General features: G+C 38.5%; 1 protein-coding gene across 1 annotated transcript; it reads left to right on the forward strand.

The window, feature by feature from the left end:
• The first annotated feature begins 2,010 nt into the window (after positions 1 to 2,010).
• On the forward strand, positions 2,011 to 24,313 carry LOC140358450 (ras-related protein Rab-26-like). Its single transcript, XM_072443292.1, has 9 exons — positions 2,011 to 2,438; positions 3,099 to 3,209; positions 11,887 to 11,928; positions 12,007 to 12,073; positions 13,949 to 14,001; positions 23,093 to 23,158; positions 23,233 to 23,289; positions 23,400 to 23,476; positions 23,816 to 24,313. Exons 1-9 carry the CDS (start codon positions 2,253 to 2,255, stop codon positions 23,907 to 23,909), a joined length of 753 nt encoding a protein of 250 aa, XP_072299393.1. The 5' UTR covers positions 2,011 to 2,252; the 3' UTR covers positions 23,910 to 24,313.
• Positions 24,314 to 24,781: the final 468 nt, after the last annotated feature.

Genomic DNA, 24,781 nt, shown 5'->3' on the forward strand with positions numbered 1-24,781 from the left:
CTGTACCATGGCCCTCGCACCTGCTCCTCATCCCCAATCAACGCTCCCAGTGACTCCTCCCCGCTCCCAATCAGCACCAGGCGGTGGCATTTAAGCCCTCAGGCAGATGGCTCGGCCGCTCAAACCGTACTGCGACCCACCACCTCCCCAGCTCCTCCTCTACATTCCCCTCATCCTCTACCTCCTCTCCACATCTACCACCACCAGTCTCCAGGCTCCGGGGGGAGACATCTAATACAAATAGATCATGGAGTGCCCATGATTGCAACGTCTTCCGCCGGGGTCTGAGCGCCAAATAACTCACGAATAAAGCTTGCTAAACAGTCCATTCTCGTGGTCTCTTTGTCTCTCCAGGGTGAAATACATTTTATTTAAGACCGACCAATGCATGACCAGCCTTAAAATTTTGTTACAATTCCCTTTTTTGTGAAAGTCAGAATTTGCGATAATTTAAACACATTTTTGGGGATAACACTTAATTAATCCCCAAATTAAAATGATAATTGAAATACATTTGATTTTTTTTTTTTTGGGAAAATGATAGCATTATAAAACATTTACTCCTGAACAGCAACATCCCATATACATTATGTATAAGTATATGCGATTACTTTATATTCCTACACATCTGTTATTCAAATTATAAGGCACCCGAGATTAAGATTGGTGTAAGTAAATCCATTTTTCAATCCCGCTTTTTTGAATCCTCCAGCTAAGTAACTCCGGCGAGGCTAAACTACAGTTACACATGTTACAATATGAATGTCTTGTGTTAGTCATGGGCCTCAAGTGAAGAGGTTAAAGATCAAAAAAGGTTAACGTTTGCCTCGGTTCACTTGTGCACAGAAAATAGGGTTCTGGGCTTGAATCTTCAAACACACTGTAATAAAGTTGGACAGTTTGGCTCTGGAACACAAAAGCACTAGTATTGTGCACAATACATACCATACAATATTGCATAACAAAAAAGAAAAATAACAGCATGTCCTTTGTGGCCACAGAGGGTTTGACTGTAATCAGAAAGTGCTGCTGTTCTTTGTTACAAATCAACCCAATATGTGGACTATGGTGCACTGAACGATCAGGAATATTATTTACAAGCATGAGAGTTTCACTGGAATAATAACATAATAGACATAATTTATCAATTCAGACTCTTTTGAATGTATAACCTTTACATGTCTTTTGCCGTTTTGTATTAACCAGTGTGTGTCTGTTTTAAAGCATATAATATTCCATGACACAAACACATTAAAGATTTTTTTCTTCTAAATTATGTTTATATATGGGTTTAATGAATGTGGATAGATGTGGGTCGAAGATCATAAACCACCCATAGTAATTCAAGAGCATTAGATCTGTAGATGTCTCTGCACCATTAAGTAAAGAGTATAATGTTTTGTTTGTTCACACAGAGCAGTGAAGTGAGGCGTGTTGGTCTTATATTGATTGGCGCGTTAGTTGAGCCTTCGCCCATCCTTTATCATGCGTGTGCCTTTGTCTCCCTCTTGTGGTTTAATTGTGAAAGCACATTTATTTCAAACATATTCCACAGGTGGCTCCATAGGATGTGCAAAAGGCTGAAGTTGCTGTGTTTATGCTTCTTCCTTCATCTTCACAACATCCCAGGTTGAATCTATTAAGCTTGTATAAAAACAATGATTCAATGATACGATTTAACTAATTAATTTATTTGAAATTATTGACCCATCTCGTTTGCAGTGTGTTAAAACAGACTGAGAAGGTTACGTGTGTGAAATACAACGTTTTTTTGTTTCTTCGTTTAATGTTCTCACGGGAAATCCTGTACAGTGCACTTCGCTCTGCTCTTGTTTTCAGCACCATGGACAGAGTCAGTGTCCGCGTCTTTAATGTGAAATATCCCTAATAAAGATGAATACTGCGGTGTTTTTATATCAGGTAAAAGACAATGCCTCCCACTCTACAAAGAGGTGTAGCGCCCCCGTGTCCTGCAGACAATGATAAAAGCCAAATCCTGATGTGCGCGTGAGTAGTGGCGACGCGCGTGTCCTGAGAAGAGCACGGAGAAGGAAGCGGCTCCAGGAGCGTTTGTTTTTCTGCTCATTTGCAACACCTCAATGTTGTGATGACAAAGATCGAGGAAGTCTTTGTTTCTCATTAAGCTAAGCTACTTTTGCGGCTTGTGTTTTGCACGCGCAGGATAGTTTTGCTTTATTTCGATTTGCATTTGGAGTCCGCGGTGAGCCTTTTAAAAGAGTCAAATCTGTGCCATGTCTCGTAAAAAGTCTGCCAAAGGTAAAGCTGGAGGGAACACGCCGTCGACTGGAAGCCCCAACGGGAAAAGCACCGGGAAAATTACGAAGAGCTGCCCGGGAATTGCGCCCTTAAATGGGGTGGTCCATCCCAGTAGACCCCCCATCAGCAACAGCAGCGAGTTTTATGACATTGCATTCAAGGTAAATCTATTGCATTTTATACTTTGTATGTGACTTCTGACGATCTCTGTCATCGCGTTAATATATTCAAGGATGTGTTGAGTGACTTGGGGCATCATAAAACAGGCTATTGCTGTTTTTGCTGATTGACTCATGTATTGTTTTGATTGCTTCCGCTTTTACAACCATATTTATTTACACCCATAAGCCTCTGACTGCAGCTGTGTCAACTGAGGATCGATTTGAAGCGCACGCCATTTTTCAACAGCAAACACATCATCTGTCCTTGTGTTTTCAAAAGCTTTACACTATTGCACAATACAATACTCCTCTGCAATATACCACAGCACTCACTCTAACCAGCCTGCATGGACTTAAAGTTCTATGTATTGCTGTAGCAGTTTGATTTACGACATAAGCTAACCTTAAAACACATTATATATATATATATATATATAGTTGAAATTACATTAGCAGGATTTATAGCTGACATCTGTCTATCATGGTTGTTAATTATCTTTTGTTATCTACTTCCTTTGGCCTAACATGCTCTGGGGGTTTCAGGGCCAGTGTAATAATCACATCAAATAGACATGACTAAACAATGTACTATAGAATGTGTACTATTGTCATATATTGTAGTTGCAATGTGACTGAAATACTGTGCTATGCTTTGTGCAGGTGATGCTGGTGGGAGACTCTGGAGTGGGGAAGACTTGTCACCTGGTCCGATTTAAAGACGGAGCGTTTCTGGCCGGTAGCTTCATCTCCACTGTGGGCATTGACTTCAGAGTGAGTTTAAGAGCTCACATCAAAAAAGCAATCCTTCACCTTTAGTCTTTGTTTAGAAACAGGGCCATGTACTCTGAAATTGGGGTGCCTTTCAGCCTCTGGGCAATAAGAGTTTTCTGTACATGAAATGCGTTCAAAATGGGATATTGATTTCTTAAAAGAGTGTGGCATGGTTTCATTTTCTCCCTCCCTAGTTATCAGCGGTGCCTCTCATGGGGCAGTCTCACAGTCCACCTGGAAATAGCCTGTCCGTCTATCTCAGTGGCCTCAAGTCAGCCATGTCCAAATGTCCATTAAGACCAGGACTACTGCTTTTTAGATGAGTCGTTAGGGTTACGCCAGCAGTCAACTGTGCACCTCATATTTCCTTCAAGAATAATAAAGAATTTCTAATCAGTTTAATGGCAAAAGATAGAATTTATTACCCTGTAACTCGTGGAGCATTGCAATTACTTTTGTCACTATTTGTCAAATTAAAGGGGACATGTTATCGTAAATCAACTTAAATGAGTTAAAGTGACACATCGTTTAAAACAATTTGATGCTTTTCAGAAATAAAAACGTTTTGATTACAATCTGGTGCTTGTTACATGAAGAGGCGGGGCTTATCAGTTATGCAGTTTGGAACAGGAAGTCAGTGGACCAGTTTCTATTACTAAGTCATTTGAGATCAATATTGCGGTTTATTGTTTTGGTGAAAGATTAGTTCTATTTCCTTTCCATCACTTCTACTGTAATAATACAATATTATTGTATGTACACGGGCGCAAAAGGCGAGACAAACTAATAAACTGTTGTGCTTTCTCTGCTCTTTTGTCATATTGACCTTCACTGAGTGGCACAGCAATATGAATAATTCTTCCTTGAGATGTTTTTGGAGGAGGCAATTGCTGAGCAATAGTCATTGGTATTCAAAATATGCTGCGTCAGCTTGTTGTTCTCTTCATCTTTTGTTCTGATATTAAATCCAAGATAAATTATCTCTTAAATTATAAATCTCTTTTCACTGAGTTGCAGTTTAATTGGCTTTTAATATCTGAGACTGTCCATGTCTAGCAGCTTTTTCTGTCAGTCACAAACAGAAACACAAAACAAACTGTAATTGTGGTTATTTTTAGAAGAGACCATTTATGTTGGATTCTTGGTAGAAAGCTATTTACAGTGTGTCTGGATTTGATCTGGCTTGTTAAGGTTTTGTTTTGTTCTTGGGATTACAAAACTGCACCACAGCCTTGTTAAAGATGCTGCTCGTGTTCTGCACATGGCCTTTTTATATAACGCCTGTTAGTCTCACCGGCTCTACAGAGTTTTCATACAGGATATGGGAGGATGGGTTGTTTCCTTTGTTAATGTCAGATGTGTTGAAATGCACAATGCACATGATGCAGCTTCTCCCTTCAATCATTTTGTAGTTTTTTAGCAAATCAAGATACTTTTTTCTGTCTGTTAAATATGTACTTTTGTCTAGGATTTTGAAACGGTGCTTTGCCCTCAAGGCTAGTCCTTTCAACATTATTTCAAGTGTGTTATTTTTATTTCAGCTGTTTGGAGTGAACAAAGACAAACGCCTTATGCACATCAAAATTATAAGAGTTATTTATGTCACACAGCAATGAAAAAAGGAATATTATTGTCTTTGATATTTGAAAAGGGTATTGAAATGGATTGCTTTACATATAGAATGATTACATTAAAACATAAAAACAACATATTTAAAGAGTACATCAAATTTTCTATTGATAATTACTGTTAGACTAAATCTTATTCTAAATTATAGTTCTCTGTTGGCAATCTTTTGTTGTATCTCATTAGTTTATAAAGTACAAATATGACACCTTGTTGCTTTGGTGGTTCCTCGCTAAACATATGGAAGGATGTCACACTGCTCACAGATCTGGAGGCTGTTAATGAATCAATAGCACGGAACGTCAGCGACAGTTAAACTTCTGTCACTTCATTGTCTTCTTTGTCTTGCATCGTTCAAAACCGATTACATCATGTACATTCTCAACTGGCTCTGAGAATTCATTTGAGTTTGTCATAAATCTATGCTGTTCTAGTCATGGAATCATGTTCCTTTTACATAAATGCACAGACAAATGCAAATGAGATGTCAGTGACAGTAAGAGCCTGTACGACCGCATGTAGACTGGATGATATTATCCTGCTTTGTGCCTTTTATCCATGCTGTCCATTTTAATTCAGTCACACAGATCTTCTTATGGAGAACTTATTTTGACATGTACTTTTTCACTCCATGTAGTTTATTTATGCTAAATCCTAAATTTCTTGAGAATCACAAAGCTGCTTGACACTGTTACTTTTAGGGCTTTTGGCCTTTGTTTTTTGTTAATAAATCGGTTAATGGTGTTTTAATTGACCAGAATTTGTTGTAGTCAACTAATTAGATTATAAGGATTATGAATATGGGATTGCAGAAAGAGGTATTGGGTTAGAGAGCTGAAGATTGTAGACTGAAGCATGAGTTTAGTCTGCCTTTTAACATGAAAACATATATATAAATTGTTGTCAGATATATAGACAGATATATGGACATATATGGATATATGGACAGATCATAGAGATATTGAAAGGTCAGCATGAGTGGATGTCTTAAGTGGATCAACAATTTATTTAGTCGACCCTAGCCGTAATTACTTTATTTATGTTTGTACTTGGAATCCCTTTTAATGTTATGTTCCCCTTAGTTTAATGTTTTTGACAATGTACAACATTATATCGTTATGTTGTATCTCTGTGTTGTTGTGCCTCTTGGTAATTACTGAAAAGCAGCTTTGCCTCCCGCTGCCCAAATGTCAATAAGACCCAGAAGCGAACCCTGGGGAGCTCCATCAATATTTTAACATAGCGTGAAAATGAAGGGCTTTAAAAACTGCGGTCACAAATCCTCTCTTAAAGAATGCCACAGTACTGAGCAATTACCGGCCCATCTCTAATCTGCCATTTTGGGGCAAAGTCCTCTGAAAGGTTGAAAAAGCTTCAGTTGTAGTCATCTGGACTCAGTTTGAAAAAATAGACGTTTCGACTCTCATCCAAGCACGGCGCTCTGAGCGCCGTGCATCTCCATCTTGAAGCCTCTAATCACTCGTTTGAAGACGGTGAGGTGAAGGTTTTAAGCAGGGAGAAAAGATGGTTTGAAAGAGGAGTCAAGGAAGCTATTTTTGTTAAAAAAGAAAGACCTTCTTTAAACAGAAATGGAGGGCTTAGGTTTCATCTTCCTGTTATTTATAATGGGATTCTGAACCCCTGGAAAGGTAGAGGACATTCAGATGCTAATCAGGTACTCAGGGTGGTTGAGCCAGGGTCTCACAAAGACAAAGAGGTTTCTAATAGCCCATTAAGATTCTGAATAGGCTAGCTCGGTAGATACAAGGGGGAGTTTCTGTTGAAACAAACAACTCTTTCTACTTCAGGAAGGCTCCTCCCAATGGGCGGGTCTTACCACAGAACAGTATTAATATCGGAGTTCTCGACCTAAATTCTGTTATTGACAATGACTCTTGGATGAGAGTCGAAACGTCTATTTTTTCAAACTGAGTCCAGATGACTACAACTGAAGCTTTTTCTACTATGGAACACGCCTGGACGAATGAGGGATTACACCGACATATTTCCAAGAATTTTGGGCCAAAAACCTTGGATTTAGTTCGGGAACTCGACTCTGAAAGGTTGTTTACAACAGCTCACGGATTTCCTCTTAATAAACAACTCATTAGATGTTTTCCAGTCAGGATTTAGACCTCATCACTGCAATGAGACGGCTCGTCAAGGTGACAAATGACATCCGCCTGAACACTGACACGGGCAAAGCCTCAGTCTTAATTCTGTTAGATCTGAGTGCTGCTTTTGAGACTGTCGATCTCTTAAAGAGACTAGAGGACTGGGTGGGCATCCCTGGCACTGCCCTAAACTGGATAAAGTCCTATCTGGAAGACAGGAAGTACTTTGTTGATTGGTAACTGTGTCTCAGACCACATGACCCTGACCTGTAAGTCCCAAGGGTCAATCCTGGGACCCCCTCTGTTCAACCTCTGCATGCTGCGGAAATGTGTCCTATCACAATTATGTCGGTGTAATCCCTCATTCGCCCAGGCGTGTTCCATAGTAGAAAAAGCTTCAGTTGTAGTCATCTGGACTCAGTTTGAAAAAATAGACGTTGTTTATTGACAATGACTCTTGGATGAGAGTCGAAACGTCTATTTTTTCAAACTGAGTCCAGATGACTACAACTGAAGCTTTTTCTACTACTAACTATCACAATTATGCAGACGACACTCAGATCTATGTTTCACTGACGGCAGGTGAATATGGACAAGTGGAGTCACTGCATCCAACTGATCAGTTTGTGGATGCAAAACAACTTTCTCCAGCTGAACTCAAACAAGACTGAAATTGTCTTTGGCCACAGAAACAAAGAAAGTGTTAGCAGTCACCCTCAGTCTCTCTAAAACCTGCAAATCAAGTTAGAAATCTGGGGATTCAGAGTTGAACTTCAAAAGCCACATCTAATCAATAATCAGCAGTTTTTTACCATTTAAAAAAATTTGCCAAAATCAAAAGTATAGTGTCTAAACCAGACTTATCCATACATTTGTCTCTAGTAGATTAGACTTGTGTAACGGCCTGCTCACTGCCCTGGTTCTCAGGTCTCTGCACTGGCTCCTGTGGCTCAGAGAATAGACTTTAAAGCAGCTCTGCTTGTGTACAAGTCTCTCCATACGAGACAGGCCTCTACTCTGACAATGTTCAAATCTAAGCTAAAAACAGTTTTGTTTAGCTGTGCACATGACTGAAATTATTGTATTTGCATTCTTCTCTTTTATGTCTCAAACTGTTTTGTGCGTTCTGCATTTTTTTCCTGTTGTGTGAAGCACTATGTGTACGAATTGTTCTCTACAAATAAACTTGCCTTGCCTTGCAAGCAAATAGTCAAAATGTCTCTTGCCTGGAAAGTCCAGGATCAAGCTGGTGTAATCCCTCATTCATCCAGGAGTGATCCATTTTAGAAAAATATTCAGTTGTGGTCATCTGGACACTGTTTTAGAAAAACAATACGTTTTGACTCTAATCCAAGAGTCATTAACAATCTGCTGATCTAGTCTGAGGATACTTGGAAAACTTAACTACTCTAAGTAAGCCCTGCCCACTGGGTGGAACCTCCTGAATAGCCTGTCCTGATTTTCTATTTGTTTACACTGTGAGTTTCACCTAAAACTGAACTTCTTTCTTTACCCTAACAGCCCTGTAATGGGCCATCAAAATCGTTTCCCCACGGCGCTCTGTAATCCTTAATTATTGTGTTCCTTCTGTGTGTCCTTTGTGCAGGAGCTGTTTAGTCTCACTTATGTAACGCTCTTTACAACTTTCCTCAAAGACTGTATCAACACAGAAGGCATGCAAATTCAGGATTAGATAGTGCTGTACATCTTCATCTTAAAGCCACAAACCATTCTTTTGAAGAGAGAGAGCTGAAGAGTCCAAGCAGAAGAAGAAAGAGGGGTTAAGGAAGAGAATCAAACAGAAATGGAGGTTGAAGGTTAAATCTTCCGGAAGTGTTCAGCAGCAAGTTAAAGCCATGGGGCGGCATCAGCCCTAGCCATTCAGATGCTAATCAGGTACTCATCTATGATGAGGGACTTACAGCCAGATAACAATAGGATTTTGATGACCGATTACAGGGCTGTTAGGGGAACAAAGAAGATTAGTTCCAGGTGAAACTCACAGTGTAAACAAACAGAAAAACACGAGTTCTCAGACTAGATCCGATGATTGACTGTTGAATGAGAGTTGGATGCTTTTCTAACACAGTGTCCAGATGACTACAACTGAATCCTTTTTAAATCTCTCAGTATTTCATATACAGATCGTTGTCAGTCTGGTCACAGTTTTCATCTCCCAGAGTTCAATCCCTGGTCTCTCTCCCCATTCACCACCATAACTTTTAGGGATGGTCCAAAATACATGCTTTGATACTGATATTCGTTATATGTCTTTCTGTTGTGGCCAATAACAAATATTTGTCCAATAATAAGACCAAATTCATGTGAAATTATAGTAAAGTTCACAAATTAACATTTTACTTTTAATAGTAAAAATAATAACATATATTTATTTGGGATATTAACATTTCAGATACAGCCTCATATTTCTGTTTTTACTCATTAGTCTGATCAAAAAGTCAAAACTGATGCAATGGGACGAACTGGAAATGACACATGAGTACAGTCTGGGGCAAGGCAGAAAAAATCTATGATAAATAACTGCTTTTTTTCAATATCTAAGATAATAGATATTCCATCTCTAATAGCACAGCTATTAGAGATGGAATTATATCTGTTAATTATATTTAATTATATTGTATTGTCTGCTGCCTTTTTGTGTGTGATTTTTGAATGCATTTGCTGATTCAACACCCTCTCACAAATGCCCTCAAATTATATCCTCTAGAGGCAGACGGTTATTATGAAAGTGTTGACTGAGCCTAATATGAACTTTATTTTCTAATAGGAGTTTGCATTTCCGTCTCGAGTTTCTACTGTAGAGATTCATTTCAAAGCACATGAGTTATCACCACAAGACAACTTTGTGTTCAGCGTGCTAAACAAATGGCATCTGATCATTGAGTGCAATTGAAGTGCACTTTGTCTGCTGTAGGCAGATTTATAGTGGCGGTTTTGCCTACAATGACCATCCACATTAGGAGCATTGTGGTTTGGTTGGAACTGCTGAATAAACATAATTGTAGTGATAAATATAAGGGATATATAAAATGGGCCAAATCTAAATGAAAAATGTCCTGTTGCTTGTAAACAATGCAATTTCAAATGTAACAGCAGATGTGAGTTATTGTATCATTGTGTAGGATTGCATTTTAGTTTCGAAATGTAGAGAATGGCATTAAACATTACATAGCATCACAATTACTGGGTTACCAATGAAAGATTTCCCTGCGTGCCATTAACGGAATGCAAAATTGATTTGCGTAACTGTAAGTCAGTTACGCAAATCAACTTCTCAAAATATGAGGGATAATAATAGTATGAACCCACTATCTGGACGTTGAATATTTATAGAATCTTCAAAGACTTTTTCCTAGTTTTATATTTGGACAGAAATCCCAATGCACTGCTCCACTGAATGTGAATATGTACGAGTTTATTACCCCTGTGACTGAATTAGAAGAAACTAGGAAAGATATAGAGCCTGGGTACCTGTACTGAACCTGATTTAACCATCTTCTTTTCCTTACTTCTCCTGTCCTTGTGAGGTCTTAAAAACATATTAACCAACACAAATTGAGTAAAAGATCCTTTTTATTCTACATATTTCTTCATATAGAAATAATAGAGCTGTAGTCCTATTAGTTGGCTATATTTATAATAATTTATGAAGACAACGACAGAAAGGAGAAAGCAAATGGAGTGAAATAGCTGGAGTTTTGGGAGTGACTGGTTGATCATTTGAATCTGCCTTTTCACTTATAAAGATGCTGTTTACCAGGACTTCTCTTTATACATAGAAGTTTTTGCAAGCATTTCCCACACATCTTCTTTGTTTATTAATCAATGTGCAATGCCAGACAGCTAGAGAATATTTATGAATACAGAGTTTTATTGATTAAAGTAAGAAATGGTTTGTTCTTTTTCGATTGAATAATGCCTTTTATGTGTTTGTGTGAGTCCAGATAAAGATTACGATCCTGAAAATACAACTACAATTATTTTTATAGTCATATTCATAGTCATGATTAGCCCTACAGCCCTAAGAGACCTTTTCTGTTGTTGTTGTTGTTGTTGTTGTTGTGTTTTATTTGTAACAATGGGTGAAACAGCAACCAGGTGTTGATTAATGAGAGCCAGGTCATGGGCCGTGGGGCAGGAAACACACCCCAGCACTGATATATCTATTTCTGTCTCTGCCTCCCAAAAGGACCCTTCATTTGCTTTAAAATGTTTTTTGTAAACACTCACCTCGGGCTGTAAGTAAATATAAATGATATATTCTATTACCTCTTTACCAGGTTTCTTCATAATGTATAAAAACAAACAGTAAAATGGTGTGCAGAGTGGTACAAGTGTATAAGGCACTAAAAAGTAACATCCACATTCTCCTTTTTGTAAAACTAAAACAGGTTATATTTTCTAGCTTTACAGGTAGAAACAGAATCAGTATCAGACAATGAACGACAACAATGAACAATAATAAAAGAAAGCTACATTAAATAAGACATGCATTAAAACACAAATTCAATTTACCAATGAGCTAAAAATTGACTTACTATGTACGCAAGATTTACAGTTAGATTTACAGATGTAGTGCAGAAAGTGAACGGTGCAATAAGTGGTTGTTGATTAAATTATTGTTAAAGTGACAGGTGTTTTAAAGTGTTCATGAAGGGTGGAGACGTACAGGTCCTGCAGAGATGGAAGTCTGCAGCCGATCACCTTCTCAGCAGAGCGCAGTTAAATGTGCTTCTAACCATTATGCAGCTTGACACGGATAACATAGAAACACAAAAGACAAACGATATATGTACACCATGAGAAGAAACATGGACTGGGAAAGATAAGTTACTGACCCTTGAACTAACCTGCAAACCTACTAAACAAATGTATCTAAGGTTTCGAAGGGTTCTTGCTGTTTTTTTTTTTTCCAGAATAAAGTCATGGACATTGATGGAGTCAAAGTCAAGCTGCAGGTAAGAATGTTAATTCATTTAAAATTGAGTAAACCTAAAGATCAAATAAGATTTTTGAGGGTCTAATGTTATGTGCAGATCTGGGACACAGCTGGACAGGAGCGCTTCCGCAGCGTCACTCATGCGTATTACCGCGACGCTCATGGTGAGACCCAAAAATATTTTAAAATGATTCCGTTTTAATTTAAGTTATGCAATAATGGGGATTAGTCTGTCAGCAATGTCAAATTTAAAGATGCACAAACTTTCCCGGTTCTGTGTGCTGCTACCTTGTCTCTATGACAGGAAGAAGTTAAATGATGTTTTAAACTATTTTAAGCTTTATTTACCCAGCTAAAAAAAGCCATTAAGATCAAAAAGTTTGACCTTGGTTAAAAGTGAAATGCCCTTCTGTGAAACTGTGACATATCATTATGATATTACTGTACAAACACTGTTTTATCCTTTAACAGAAGTTACACTGTATTAAAGACACTGCACTTGATTTTTGCGCTCTTTAAAAAACAGAACTAGATAATTGTAACGATGAGTTTATAATTGCTTTTCACAACTTTCAGAGGCCAGATCAGAGTGTTGCCTTTACTGTGATGCTAACAACAACTAGCATGCTAACAGTGCACTTCCTAGTTCACAAAATATATATATACATATGTATATACAATATTGACAACAAATTGAAACAAACTGTATACCAAGTTTGTCATTTGTCCTGGGCCTTGTAACTATGGCCAACCTACACCAGTAATATTGGATATTCAAATAGCAATATCCTGTTATAGATTAGATAATAGGCCTAACTAGTTAGCTCTGTGTTGCAGTGAATGAAACCACACAGTGAGACCAGCTGCTAAAGGCACACTCACTGATGTTATTGCATTATGGAAATGGAAAATTATGGAAATTTTAACTTTTATGATTTACAGAAGTAACTTTGTTGAAGAAAAAATGTTTAAAAAAACTCCAAATTACAAACTACATTCAAGATGATTTAGAGAGACGTATCAGTCCCTAAACACGCCTGGTGTTCCATATCAATGTGACACTAACATTTAGAAAATATGCTAAATGTATTCAAATAAACTGTGTTTTGAAAATAGAAGTTCATTGTTAATAATAAGAAAACAATCAAATCGTTGCAACAAGAGGTGATGCTTAAATATTTTTTTTTTGTTATTTCTTTTTACAGTCCAATCGAGTGAAACTCGAACAAGGCATTTGCAGGCATGTTTTAGCAATTTTTTAAGCAATCATTATTTGGATTTAAAAACAAAATTGAAAAATGTATCTGTGTATGTGTTGCCCTCCCGTTAAATTATGAAAAATAACAGTTTTGACTGGTTCATAAATAAACTTTCCTTCCGGGGGCTGGTAGACTGGAACAAAACAGCATTCATGAAGTTATTTTCAGCTTTTGTCTCCCTCCCTCCTTCCTATCCGAGCTTTCATCTCTTCTGCCTCAAGTCTCAGCCCAAGTGCCGTGCTAATTTTTGCCTTTCATTTCCGCTGCTGATTGCTCGTCTATGTCGTCGCTGCCTTTTGTTTTCTCACAATTATTATACTCAGACGTCATTATAATTCTCAAAAGTGTAGACAGACTTTTGTGGGTACGGAGTGTTATTATTTTGACACAAAGCCTCATTGAAATGATGTGATTGGTTTGATTAGCAGAAGTCATTGTATTTGCAGCTATTCATAGGTTTCAGCTTCCTGTTTATAGGTGATATTTTGTCCGACTTTTGCCCATTTAAAAGAGTTATGATTTTATAACTGTTCATTGCTATGGTAACGCTGCTGGATTTTCATCACTCTGAAACCAATGGATAAGTAAGAAATGGGAAAGAATGGAACAAACCTTGTGGATAAAAGTCAGGAAACCAGGATTATCTCTCTTGATTCTTGGTTATATTGTTTATTATAGGCCTATTATATTGAAATGGCACAACTCACTGGCTTCTACACATGTATTATTCCTTTATTGATCAATGGACAGGTTTTCTTTGACTGTTTGTGTGTGTTACAGCTTTGCTCTTGTTGTATGACGTGACCAACCAAGCGTCCTTCGACAACATACGGGTAAGACTAAATTACAAACTGCATCAAACCACCTTGGACACAAAACATTTTCTCCACTTCACCTAATGTTTTCTCGTCTAGAGGAAGGAAAAAATACCAAGCTCATGGATTCGAGCAAATTTGTTGTGTGCCGTTGTTGCCAGTTTAAAGTTGTCAAATGCGATCTCGGGAAGAAACAGGGATTGAACGAGCAGAAGGTGATGCATGTCCAGTCACAATGAATGAAACTTGGAGGAATTGTGTTGAAAGTTTGAGAGCTTATCTTTACCATAGCTGTTGGAGCAACACATGTTTAAGGAGGAGGGCAAAGCAGGATAGCAAAGGATTAACTGGGCTTTATTGACAGCTCATGTGGCCAGGCCTGGATAGTAAAGACGTTTTTACTGGATCTTATCAGCGCTGCATCAGTTTGTGTCTGTCTCCATGGGCCTGGATTCAGTTTTGGAAATGTATCAATCAGAGGAAGGGCTGGTGTTATAGCTTCAACACTTTTTATTACTGTTTTGATTACTTCCAAAGTCTAGGAAACATCCAAACTCAACACTAGGGCGTACAATGAGTTCCAATGGCCTTCAGCAATCAATGGATAGTTTTCCTCATGTTTTCAATAGAGAGAGTCTCTGCTGCTGAGTGACAAAGACGAGATGTTTTCACAGAAGCTAAACACTTGATCTCTCTCTCTATCTCTATCTCTCTCTCTATCTCTATCTCTATCTCTATCTCTATCTCTATCTCTATCTCTCCGACCTGGTTCATGCCAATCGCCATTAGAAGTAACAGAAGAAGAAGTAATTCACATTCTATTTAGAATTTAAGAACAAGAAGCTGTACAAAAGAAAAGAACAAAAATGTACTGGAACTCGGTGGTTCAAGAACTCAAACAGCTGCAAAAGGAGAATCAGTTTCTAAAAGATAGACTGTTGGAAGAGCAGCAGAAGAATCTGGACCATCATGCAGGAAGGAGGAAGAGAAAAAGACCAACAAGAAGGAGGAGCAGAGAAAAGAGGAGTCGAGGAGGGAGCTACGAGCAGATGGGGAGATGGAGGAGAAGAAAGTGAGGAAACGAGAGTGGGAGACGAGAGAGAGGGAGAGAAAGGAGGAAATGAAACTGTTTCATAGGCATTGTGATACCAACCGGGAGCTTCTTGGCGAGGAAAGGAGTAGAACTAAAGCATTGACAGCAGCGTTAGAGACAAAGAGAAGGAAATGAGTGAAGGCGAGGAGAGACTGAGACCGGGAGAGACGTAGACAAGAATCCGAGAGCAGACAAATGCGCAGGATCAAAGGCTACTAGGATCAAGAGAGGAAGGAATGGCAAATAGGGAAGAGAGAAAAGGACAAAGAGACAGGAACAGATCTCGGCATCAGCTTCCTTTCCATTTTTCTGGGAGGAGCTTTGAGGCTTCTGTGCGTCTCCTTCTTCAGCCTTTCCTCTTGTTTTTGTCTTTCTAGTCGTGATGGATTTTCTTGTTGCCTGCTTCTTTTTTCACCTTGCTTAATCTTCATGTTGTTGTTGTTGTTGTTGCTGTTGCTGTTGCTGTTGCTGCTGCTGTTGCTGCTGCTGCTGCTGCTGCTGCTGCTGCTGCTGCTGCTGCTGCTGCTGCTGCTGCTGCTGCTGCTGCTGCTGCTGCTGCTGCTGCTGCTGCTGCTGCTGCTGCTGCTGCATTTACCGCCACCTACTGGATTGAGTGTGGACAGGAGACCAAGGGAACCCATAATACCAAAAGGGGACTGTAGTAAACAAAGATGCCCTTAATTCTATAATCGTCCAATTAACCCTGTGTTTTATAAGGAATAAACTATAGCCTGACATGATTTTTGTGACTGGATTGTAAGAAGATTCAGCAGATTGAATTCCTGTTTATTATTTTGCAACCATAAAACAAATTCAGTTTTCTCTCTTTCATACACTGTACAGTGAATCAACACAGTTTCTGGTTCTTGACAGTGATTACATAAACTGGTAGGATGTTTGCCTCTCCTGTTCAGTGACCTATTGAGTCCAGTGTGGCCTATTCTCATGCGGGTAAAGGCTCTCTCTTCCCCTGTGTTCCTGCCCATGGATCTGCAGGGACCAACACTACTTTATATCTGATACAGACGCTGTCCAGTATCACAAAGATTCCAATAATCCTGCCAAAGTTTACATACATGATGCTTAATAATAGGCTTGACTTCATATTTACTTATTTCAACTATTACATCAAGTTTTAGGGAATTTTAGCCAGCAAATCAGTCATTACAGAGACAGAGTTCATTACCATCCATCCCGGCATGGGCAGGAACCCAAATGAACCTTTCCTGGACAGAAAGAGTATCAAATAGAAGATGCTATATAGAATAACCTGTCTACAATCAGATGTTCCAGATTGAATGCTTTGCAGTGCAGAGAAGCTGTCAGAAGCTATCATAATATTGTGACACTGTAAAGTACATTCAGCCCATTCCATCGCTATGAGTTCTGTGGGGAAGACAGAAAGATGATCTGTTAACCTCTTCTTAACCGCTTAGGTCAGGAATGACAAAAGCAGCACCTTTTCACCCACTCTCAGGATCTTTAGATCCATCGGTATAAATAAACACATCATCAGTGAGTGTGTCAAATAAAGAGTAACAAGGGAGACGTATGAAAAACCAAATAAATATATGTATATGTACATGACCATAAATGTTTTTCTAATATTAAAACATATGATATTGTTATAAACAAAGGTTCAGATATACTTCAAAATAAACTTTATATTCTTTTTAATAAATTACAACCCCCAGTTTAGAGACTTAACCTACAGATAGAGACATATCCGGATCACCAGAGCAAGTTCCTAGCCTGTGACTTATGTTCACTGACAATGGCAACACACCTTTTCTGATTCTGATTCTGATATCCAACTGTTTAATCCACAGGTTTGAAGATAAAGTACGATCATCTTCCCAATTACGAGATAAAATATTCTAAATCTGTTGAGCGTTTGGCCCAGGGCCACCCTGTGAGCCCCTCCCTCAGTCTCTGTGTTTGGTGAAATGGATAAGCAGCGAGCACCAGATGCCGGCTGGCACTAACCCGCACTAACTCATGGAAATGAACACTAATGGTGATGAATGCTGCTCCGGAGCACACCCAGAAATACAGGGGCCAGAGCGCACTGTTCATCCTTCACTCTCACTGCCTGGTCTGCTGAGAATTATAATGTCAATGGCTCTGTCCATCATCAACTCGTCTGCAAAGGATATGTACAAACTAATTTTAAATTTAAAATCTATGACAAAATTTTGTATATTCCAAAAATGAACTAAATATTGGATGTGAGAGCCGTACTGCTAGTGGTGCCAACAGCAGCACGGCTTTCACATTTAATGCATTTCTAAAGTATCCATTAGTGTCCATATGTGTCAATATCCTAGTGTTGTATCCGGTACGTGTCTCCTGTTTTTTGTGTGTGAAAAGCCCTTCTAGAGACAAGTGCTGAAAATTAGCTCCGACTATAAGCACTATGATGCGTGCATCGGGCTGATGTGCTGTAGTTAGTCAATGTTTTTGTCACCGTCCAATAAAACCAATAAACCAATAAATAAATACATGTGTTTGAATTGACAGGTCTACTGTCAATCCTGTGGCAGTAAAAGCATAAAAGATGGGCAATTATTTTTCCTCTGAGGGCCATATTTGAATCGAGTTAAGTGGTGGAGGGCCGGACGGCGTTAATTGGTGTTACAAATTCTTATCATAATAAACACTTTTTTGTAAAATATTGGCTATTGAATCGATTATTTCATTTTTTCATCTAACCTCGATTAAGGACACAAGTGCAAACACATGTTATATATCCAAAACAGTTAAAGAATAGAAATCAAATCTTGAGGGGGCAAAATCAAAACAGGCCGAGGGCCACATCTGGCCCCTGGGGCCACAAATGCCCAGGTCTGCCTTAAAACCATATTTATTTACTTTTCATAAGAAACCATTCAATCAAATTAAGAATGCAAGGGAAATAAATGTGTTTTGGGATATTGTCCCACACCATTGTAGACAAAGTTACAGCTGAGATAATACACAACCAAAAAGGATTTCACTTGTACCTTGTGGTGCTTTGGGGGCAGGTGTTGCTGATGTCTGTGTTAGTGGACACGGGCACATAAAAGAGACAAAAGCCTCATATGTGAGCAGTCATTCATCTGTCAGTGTGCTCCTCTGGGGCACACACTGGCATCAGATGAAATGGCCTGCCTGGTGCCTGGCGCAGACTGTCGCTAAATGTCATGCACCGCCACAGCAGATGGTGATGACACAAACTGTCAGGACACAATTCATCCAAACAACAGTCACTTTGAATCAACTGAAGCTGCCCCTTTTTGTACCAACCCCACCTGATCTATGTACGTTGTTTCATAGAATTTGTGAGAATGTAAAGATGAGCTAATTGTTAATGTATTCATTCATCACTTATCAGAATCAGAAAAGGGTTTATTGCCATGTTGATTTTGTCACAATAGCTACAATTGGATAATTGGAAGGGGATGGTTAAGAGATGATATATACCAAATTGCAAAAAAAAACAATGTAGGTTTGAAGACAAACAGGAAAATAAGATCTTTGTTTATGTTTCTTTATGTTTCCTTTGATTTCTGATTTAAAGCCCTTTGAGGCGTGTGTGTAACATTTTCAGCCTTTGATCAGAACCTCTTCCTGTGTATTTGTGTTTGTGTGGGTCGACTCACTTCTGCTCTTTCTGAGAAACTACCAGTTCACAAAAGGCCCTCTGTTTTTCACAAACTCTGCTGAAGGACGCACCTGTGAGGAGGCACAAACGCACTCTGATTAGCTGACTGAGTGTTTTTATTATTAAACTTAAAATCAAAGTCTTGGTCCATCCCAGGAAAATCCCCCTGTTTTTCACTCAAAATATCTTGTGATTGATAGATGTTGAGATTGTGCAAGCTTTTCGTTTTGATACTATCCAAACTATTTCAAGCTCAAGTTAGAATTAGGGTAATTCAGGAAAAAATATGCAATATATGCAACAAGCAATATTTACTTTGTATTTATATTCCAAGTACGGTTCGATTTGTGATTGAATTTAAAATCAATGTTCAGTTCACAGTGAAAATATTTGTAATTGCTCAAATAATCTCAAGAATCTCTCAAGTCTAAACTACAATTTTAGCTTCTTTTTTTTCAACAAGACCTCATGAAGACAGTATATGTTTTTACTCTGTATTGCTGCCTGTTTAATTTAAATTGCATTTCATCTTTCAGAATCAGAATTGTTTTATTGCTACTGTCAGTGAAAAAAAATCACAAACTGAACTTGGTGCAACATAAAACCATGAAAAACAATAATGCTCAACGTGCTCAAATAAGAGCATAAATGCATTCAACTCAGGATCAAGTTAGAAGAAAATAAATGCATTCAACTCAGGATTTAGTTCAAATAAAGTAAATGCATTGAACTCGAGTCTTTTACAGAAATAGAAGCATGTGTGGGGATTGTTGTTAGCGACAGGGCATCCGTCTTGGTCCTGTGCTTGTCTGTGAAACACTGGAACCATGACACGCGCGGGGGACGTGTTAATGAGCAGTGCAGATGTGCGCACACACCTGAAGCCCTGGAGCCCCCTCAAACCCCCACTGAGCCTCAGCCATTTCACTTGGCACATGTATATTTCATGACTAAAGGATGCCTGAGTGACACATCTGCTCTATTATTATGAAACGCCACTGACACCTCTCACCTTCTCACACTGAAATAGCGTTTTCTTTTTTAAAACCTTGATTTAAGCATCATCAAGTATGACGGGGTATTTGGATGAATCTGTCTTGACAATATGAGTGTGCATGTGTTTGTGTAAGTGTGGTGATGTAGATGTGTATTATGGTTTGTCATGTAGGGCGTGCCAAATCAAAAGTCCAAAGATAGAAAGAAAATGGTAGATTGACGTTTTTGATAGTCAACTGAATGTGATAATACTTAGTGTACTGTCCCTGTCTTCGCTGCCACTCACCACTAAACCATAGTTTTGTTTAAATTTAGTTAAAGCCTGGTACCCTCATTCCCCTTTGAGGCAACTACTGATGTGAATTTGTGTGGTATTACAAAAAATACATTGAATTGAAAAATAGAATTGGTACCCAACTTTTTTCACCAGCCCAGAGAGTATTGTGAAATCAGAGCTCCACATGGTGCTTATTCTAATTAATAAACATTTCATCTTTTCAAACTTATAAGAAACGTTTTCTTAAAGCTGGGGTAGCTATAGTTAAAAGTAACTATAGTTACCGCAGCTTTAAGTAGGTTTTATGTCAATATATGTCCTGCTTGAATCTAAACGACACTCATAAACAAAGAGTGTTCAATGCTTACTTGTTACTATGTGCATGTTTGATTCTCTCTTATTAATAAAACCTAAAAATAGCAGGGTGAAAATGAATGCACGTGTTTGACGGCTCAAAGCTAACATTAACACCAAAGCACCCAGACAAATGTGGGCAGACACAGACAAAGTTTGTGTGCAGATTGTAATCTATACAATGGTTGCTAACTGGTTCTGCTTGTGCAAAGTTCTCAAATTAAAAAGTGCTGAATCCATTATAATTTCTAGCTTGTTGGCAGTGAATAAATACTTCTGTCAGTCATGGTAGGTCTCTAGAGACAAGGCCTACTTTTCCCAGCGTTGCAATAACTTGCCTCAGTCAGCTCCACAGGTTATAGACATCTCCGCTCCCACTCCAGAGCTAAGGCCCCGACTGATCAAAGTTTGGCAAGAATAGAATTGTCACTACAAGTAAAGCTGCTGGGATAAAACAGAAACACGGGGGAAGTTAGCTTATTCAGATCGACACTCAGGTGTCGTCATGCAGTTTAGTAACTATTTGTAATCTTCATTTGGTGTAATAACACACTTTTTTGCCAATTTATGTCACACAAATGCATTCGATAATACAGCTTGGCATTTAAAAATGTGTATTCGGAGTAGCATTTTTCCAAACAACTTCTCTGAGAAGTACATTTTTTTCAAAAAGTTTCTCAAGTAGATGTAATTGTGTAATCGCGGGTGACCGGAGCCTATCCCAGTGACTTTGGGCTTTAGGCAGGGTACACCCTGGACAGTGGCCAACTCGTCACAGGGCCAACACAGAGACATAGACATTACAGACAAACATTCACATTTCTCCTTTCGTATCTAAATAGTAACAATCTAAGTATAATATAAGTACCGGTACTAGCAAACAGAAAATTGGACAGCATACTTTTTACACCTCAACATAGTGTTGTGTTACCGACTAAACCATAAGCACATTTTGTTCAATCATAACTGAAATCAAATCGATTCTTCCTTCTGCTCCTCTTTTATCTGCACTGAGCTCTCATGCTTTGGTCTTTACCTCCTCGGTGTTGTCAGAACTTTCCTCTTGTCACATCAGCTCCTCTCCAGCTGGGACTGTCCCCAGCAGGGGGCAGCGCTTGAAGAAGTTATGTAATTTGAGAGTTATATTTTCAGCTCAAAGGGAACATTAGAGGGAGTTATTTGACTTATAGACATAAATACTGCCTCAGCTGTGCTTTAAAACATACAGGGCCAAAAGCAACTCCTTGAGTGCCCACAGATCATGTAACATTTGATGTGTGACAGATTTTGATCTTAAAAAGTTGCGCAAGAAAATGTCTTCTTTGTTTGAACAATCCTGCATTGTTCTGAATTTGCATTTTGAGTGTTCAGAATGCTAACCCTGTTTGAACAATTATAACTGTGGGTCACATACTGACCAATGTTCCAATTTTTGTGTAGCCGTTTTAAAAAAATACAAATGATCCAGTATGCTGAGGTGAAGCCAGCAGCAGAGAATCAGTTCTACAGTTTTGAACAGGGAGTCAATGGATCTGTTTCTAATATGAAGTTGTCTCGATCAATACAGTGTTTTACAAAGAAATACAGAAATAATCATCAATACATATGTGACGGTTTATTACTAAATACCATACTATGTCTTTCTTTAAAACCTGGAAACTTCTCCAAATATTTTCCACACTTTCCCAAGGCTGTATTGGACAAGACTAGTGTAATTGAGGTGAAGAGTAAGAAGGGACATTCAGCTATTTATCTGAGCCAGAGATAGCTGAAGCCGACACAGTGCCTCACTTGGCTATTGTGCAGCACCAATCCTGTCTTAACAAATATTATGACCCCAATCTGTTGTTATGCGATCACCTTTCACTCACTTCTATTTGATACAGTAAAAACCCCGATAGAACTGGGCTTTCAAAGATGCCCTGACCTAGTTTCAAGCTGTTTGTCCCATGTGAAAGTTACTAAAATCTTGCCTAGTTGTTCATCCTTACAATTTTCTTTCGCGAAGACTATCATTTACATATATTTATATCAAGATTCTTTTCCTTCTTAAGAATTCAAGTCCCACAATGCCTCATTACATTATTCAAGACAGCTCTTGACAAGGGTCGACCTTTGCCCTGCGATAAAGGCCCTGTCGCCACTTGAGTTAATTAACCAAGGAAATTCAAACTAATCATTTGACTGTTACTTACACAGAACAGACCAAATCACAGTGGGAACAATGTGGTTTTGCTGAGATAGTTTATGCAGTATAAAGCCTTTGAATGAATTACAATATGACTTAATTGTGACTAATTGAATTGTGCTTTGTCCCAGGTTAAATAAATACATAAAAAAATTCAAACATTAAATTACAAGTACAATAGTGTTAAAAATCAATAGAACATAAATATCCTTCATAAGCATTTATTCAACATGAATTAAATTAGAGAAAAGATAATCAAAGTTAGTCTACTGTAAGCTGAATGTCCCTATTGTCTGAATAAAACACACCAGAATACATTAGAATACACTCCATCTATGTTTTCTCTCTCAGAGAGATTTGGTTTCTAAATGCCATGCCTGTTCTTGTATTATTAGATTAATGCAGGACTCGTCCTTGTCAAAGCCCAGACATGGTCTCGTCTTTGACCCTTAATGGGACATTAGTAGTGGACTCGGGTGCATTTGAGGGACGTACATGTGGCCGGTTTGTTGAGCCCTGTTTTGTGACTCACATCTGTCTCTCTGTCCTTGTTACTAGGCATGGCTGAGCGAGATCCATGAGTATGCACAACAAGATGTCGTGCTCATGCTGCTTGGAAACAAGGCAAGGCATTGTGGGATGTCTGTCTTTGTTGGTACGGAGATTAAAACATATTAATAACAGTTGCTTTTGATCAGGCTGATTCCACACATGAGCGAGTTGTGAAGAGAGAAGATGGCGAGAGACTTGCCAAGGTAAATGTAACAAATGAAGGTGGACTGCATCCAAAGCGTATTGTTAACATAAGTCACACTTAAATTGTATGTGCACAGAACGTATTGAATGAGTGCTTTCTGTTGTGCAGGAGTTTGGAGTTCCCTTCATGGAGACCAGCGCCAGGTCTGGTCTAAATGTGGAGCTGGCGTTCACTGCTGTGGCAAAGTGAGTTCTTCACAAGAACATTTCAGCCAGTTTGCAGGGATTTTAGCTCTAAGTACTGATAATTGGATAGTTAGTTCCCTCACAAATGTTTGAAGAATATGTCTGAAGGTTTGTTTGTGAGAATTAGTAATCAGAGTTTAGATTTTTCCAGCTCTACATCATTGTACAGATTTCCAATTCAGTGATGTTGATTCAGTTATTCTGTTCTTTTATTTTCATATAAACAGTAGCCTATCTATCTGCCCAAAGACGAAGGTTGTGTCTTTAACAAGAGCCCACATCTTGCATGTTAAATCGCAACACCAAGTTAACATTCAGTGTTTGTTTTTGTTCTGAAAGAGAGCTGAAACACAGGTCCATGAAGGATTCCAGTGAGACTTTCAAGCTCCAAGAATATGTCAACAAAGAGATGAGGGGAGCGGGCTGCTGCTAGACGCCAGGCCTGCTGACCTGACTGTCTTTCTGCATTTGCACGACAAGAGCAAAAACTCTATCTCTATCATTCAAATTCTCTGAAAACATGCTGCTGTTTTAAGCAACAGAGATTCACCAGTATGTTCTGTCTGTCACATATCAGGCTACAAGCAAGAATAAGACCTGGCATAAATGGTGAAATAATGCTCTTGTGCAACATCGTGATCTCAATGTGGTTCATATCGTTCCATTCTTCATCTACCTTTTCCCACCAGCGTACACTTTTCATGCTGCAAATGTGCATTTCTTTATTATTCAATTGTACAGCGTAATGAAGTATAGCACTATTTTATGTACAGATACTTATAGCATATACTTACGGAGCTCAACATTCCCGCCTACTTCGAAACCCACTGCGGTTCTGGAAGTTTTCATTTTCCCATAGACTTTAAAGACACCAGAGCTAGTTGTGTGGTAATTATGTGGCTGTGCAAACACATTTTAAACTTAATATATTTTAAGTACTAAATGTTTTAATAAATGAGTGAGACACAGATTGTATCATTACTTGTCTTGTGGTTGTTAGTTAGAACATGGTTGGCCTCCAGCAGGTTTTCAAACTTTACTTTTGTTTTTGGAAAGTCTGGGGGAAATGAATGTGAAATTGACTTCCTGAACCTCGTGGTGGAATGTTGAGCTCTTTCTCAAACTGGATGCAAAAAATAAGACACACATTCGTAGAAAATGATATTTTAATTAGAAAATAATTGAATTATGTTTGTTATGTTAAAACGTGATATAAATATAAGTAGTATACATTATCTGCATGTTATAAAAACAAGATTAATACAATTTTATATTACTAAATATGTGCAAGTTTGACAAGTACCA

Source organism: Eucyclogobius newberryi, unplaced genomic scaffold (genome assembly GCF_026437365.1).
Source record: "Eucyclogobius newberryi isolate DKJ021-1_F unplaced genomic scaffold, fEucNew1.0.hap1 SCAF_13, whole genome shotgun sequence".
Taxonomy (NCBI): Eukaryota; Metazoa; Chordata; class Actinopteri; order Gobiiformes; family Gobiidae; genus Eucyclogobius; species Eucyclogobius newberryi.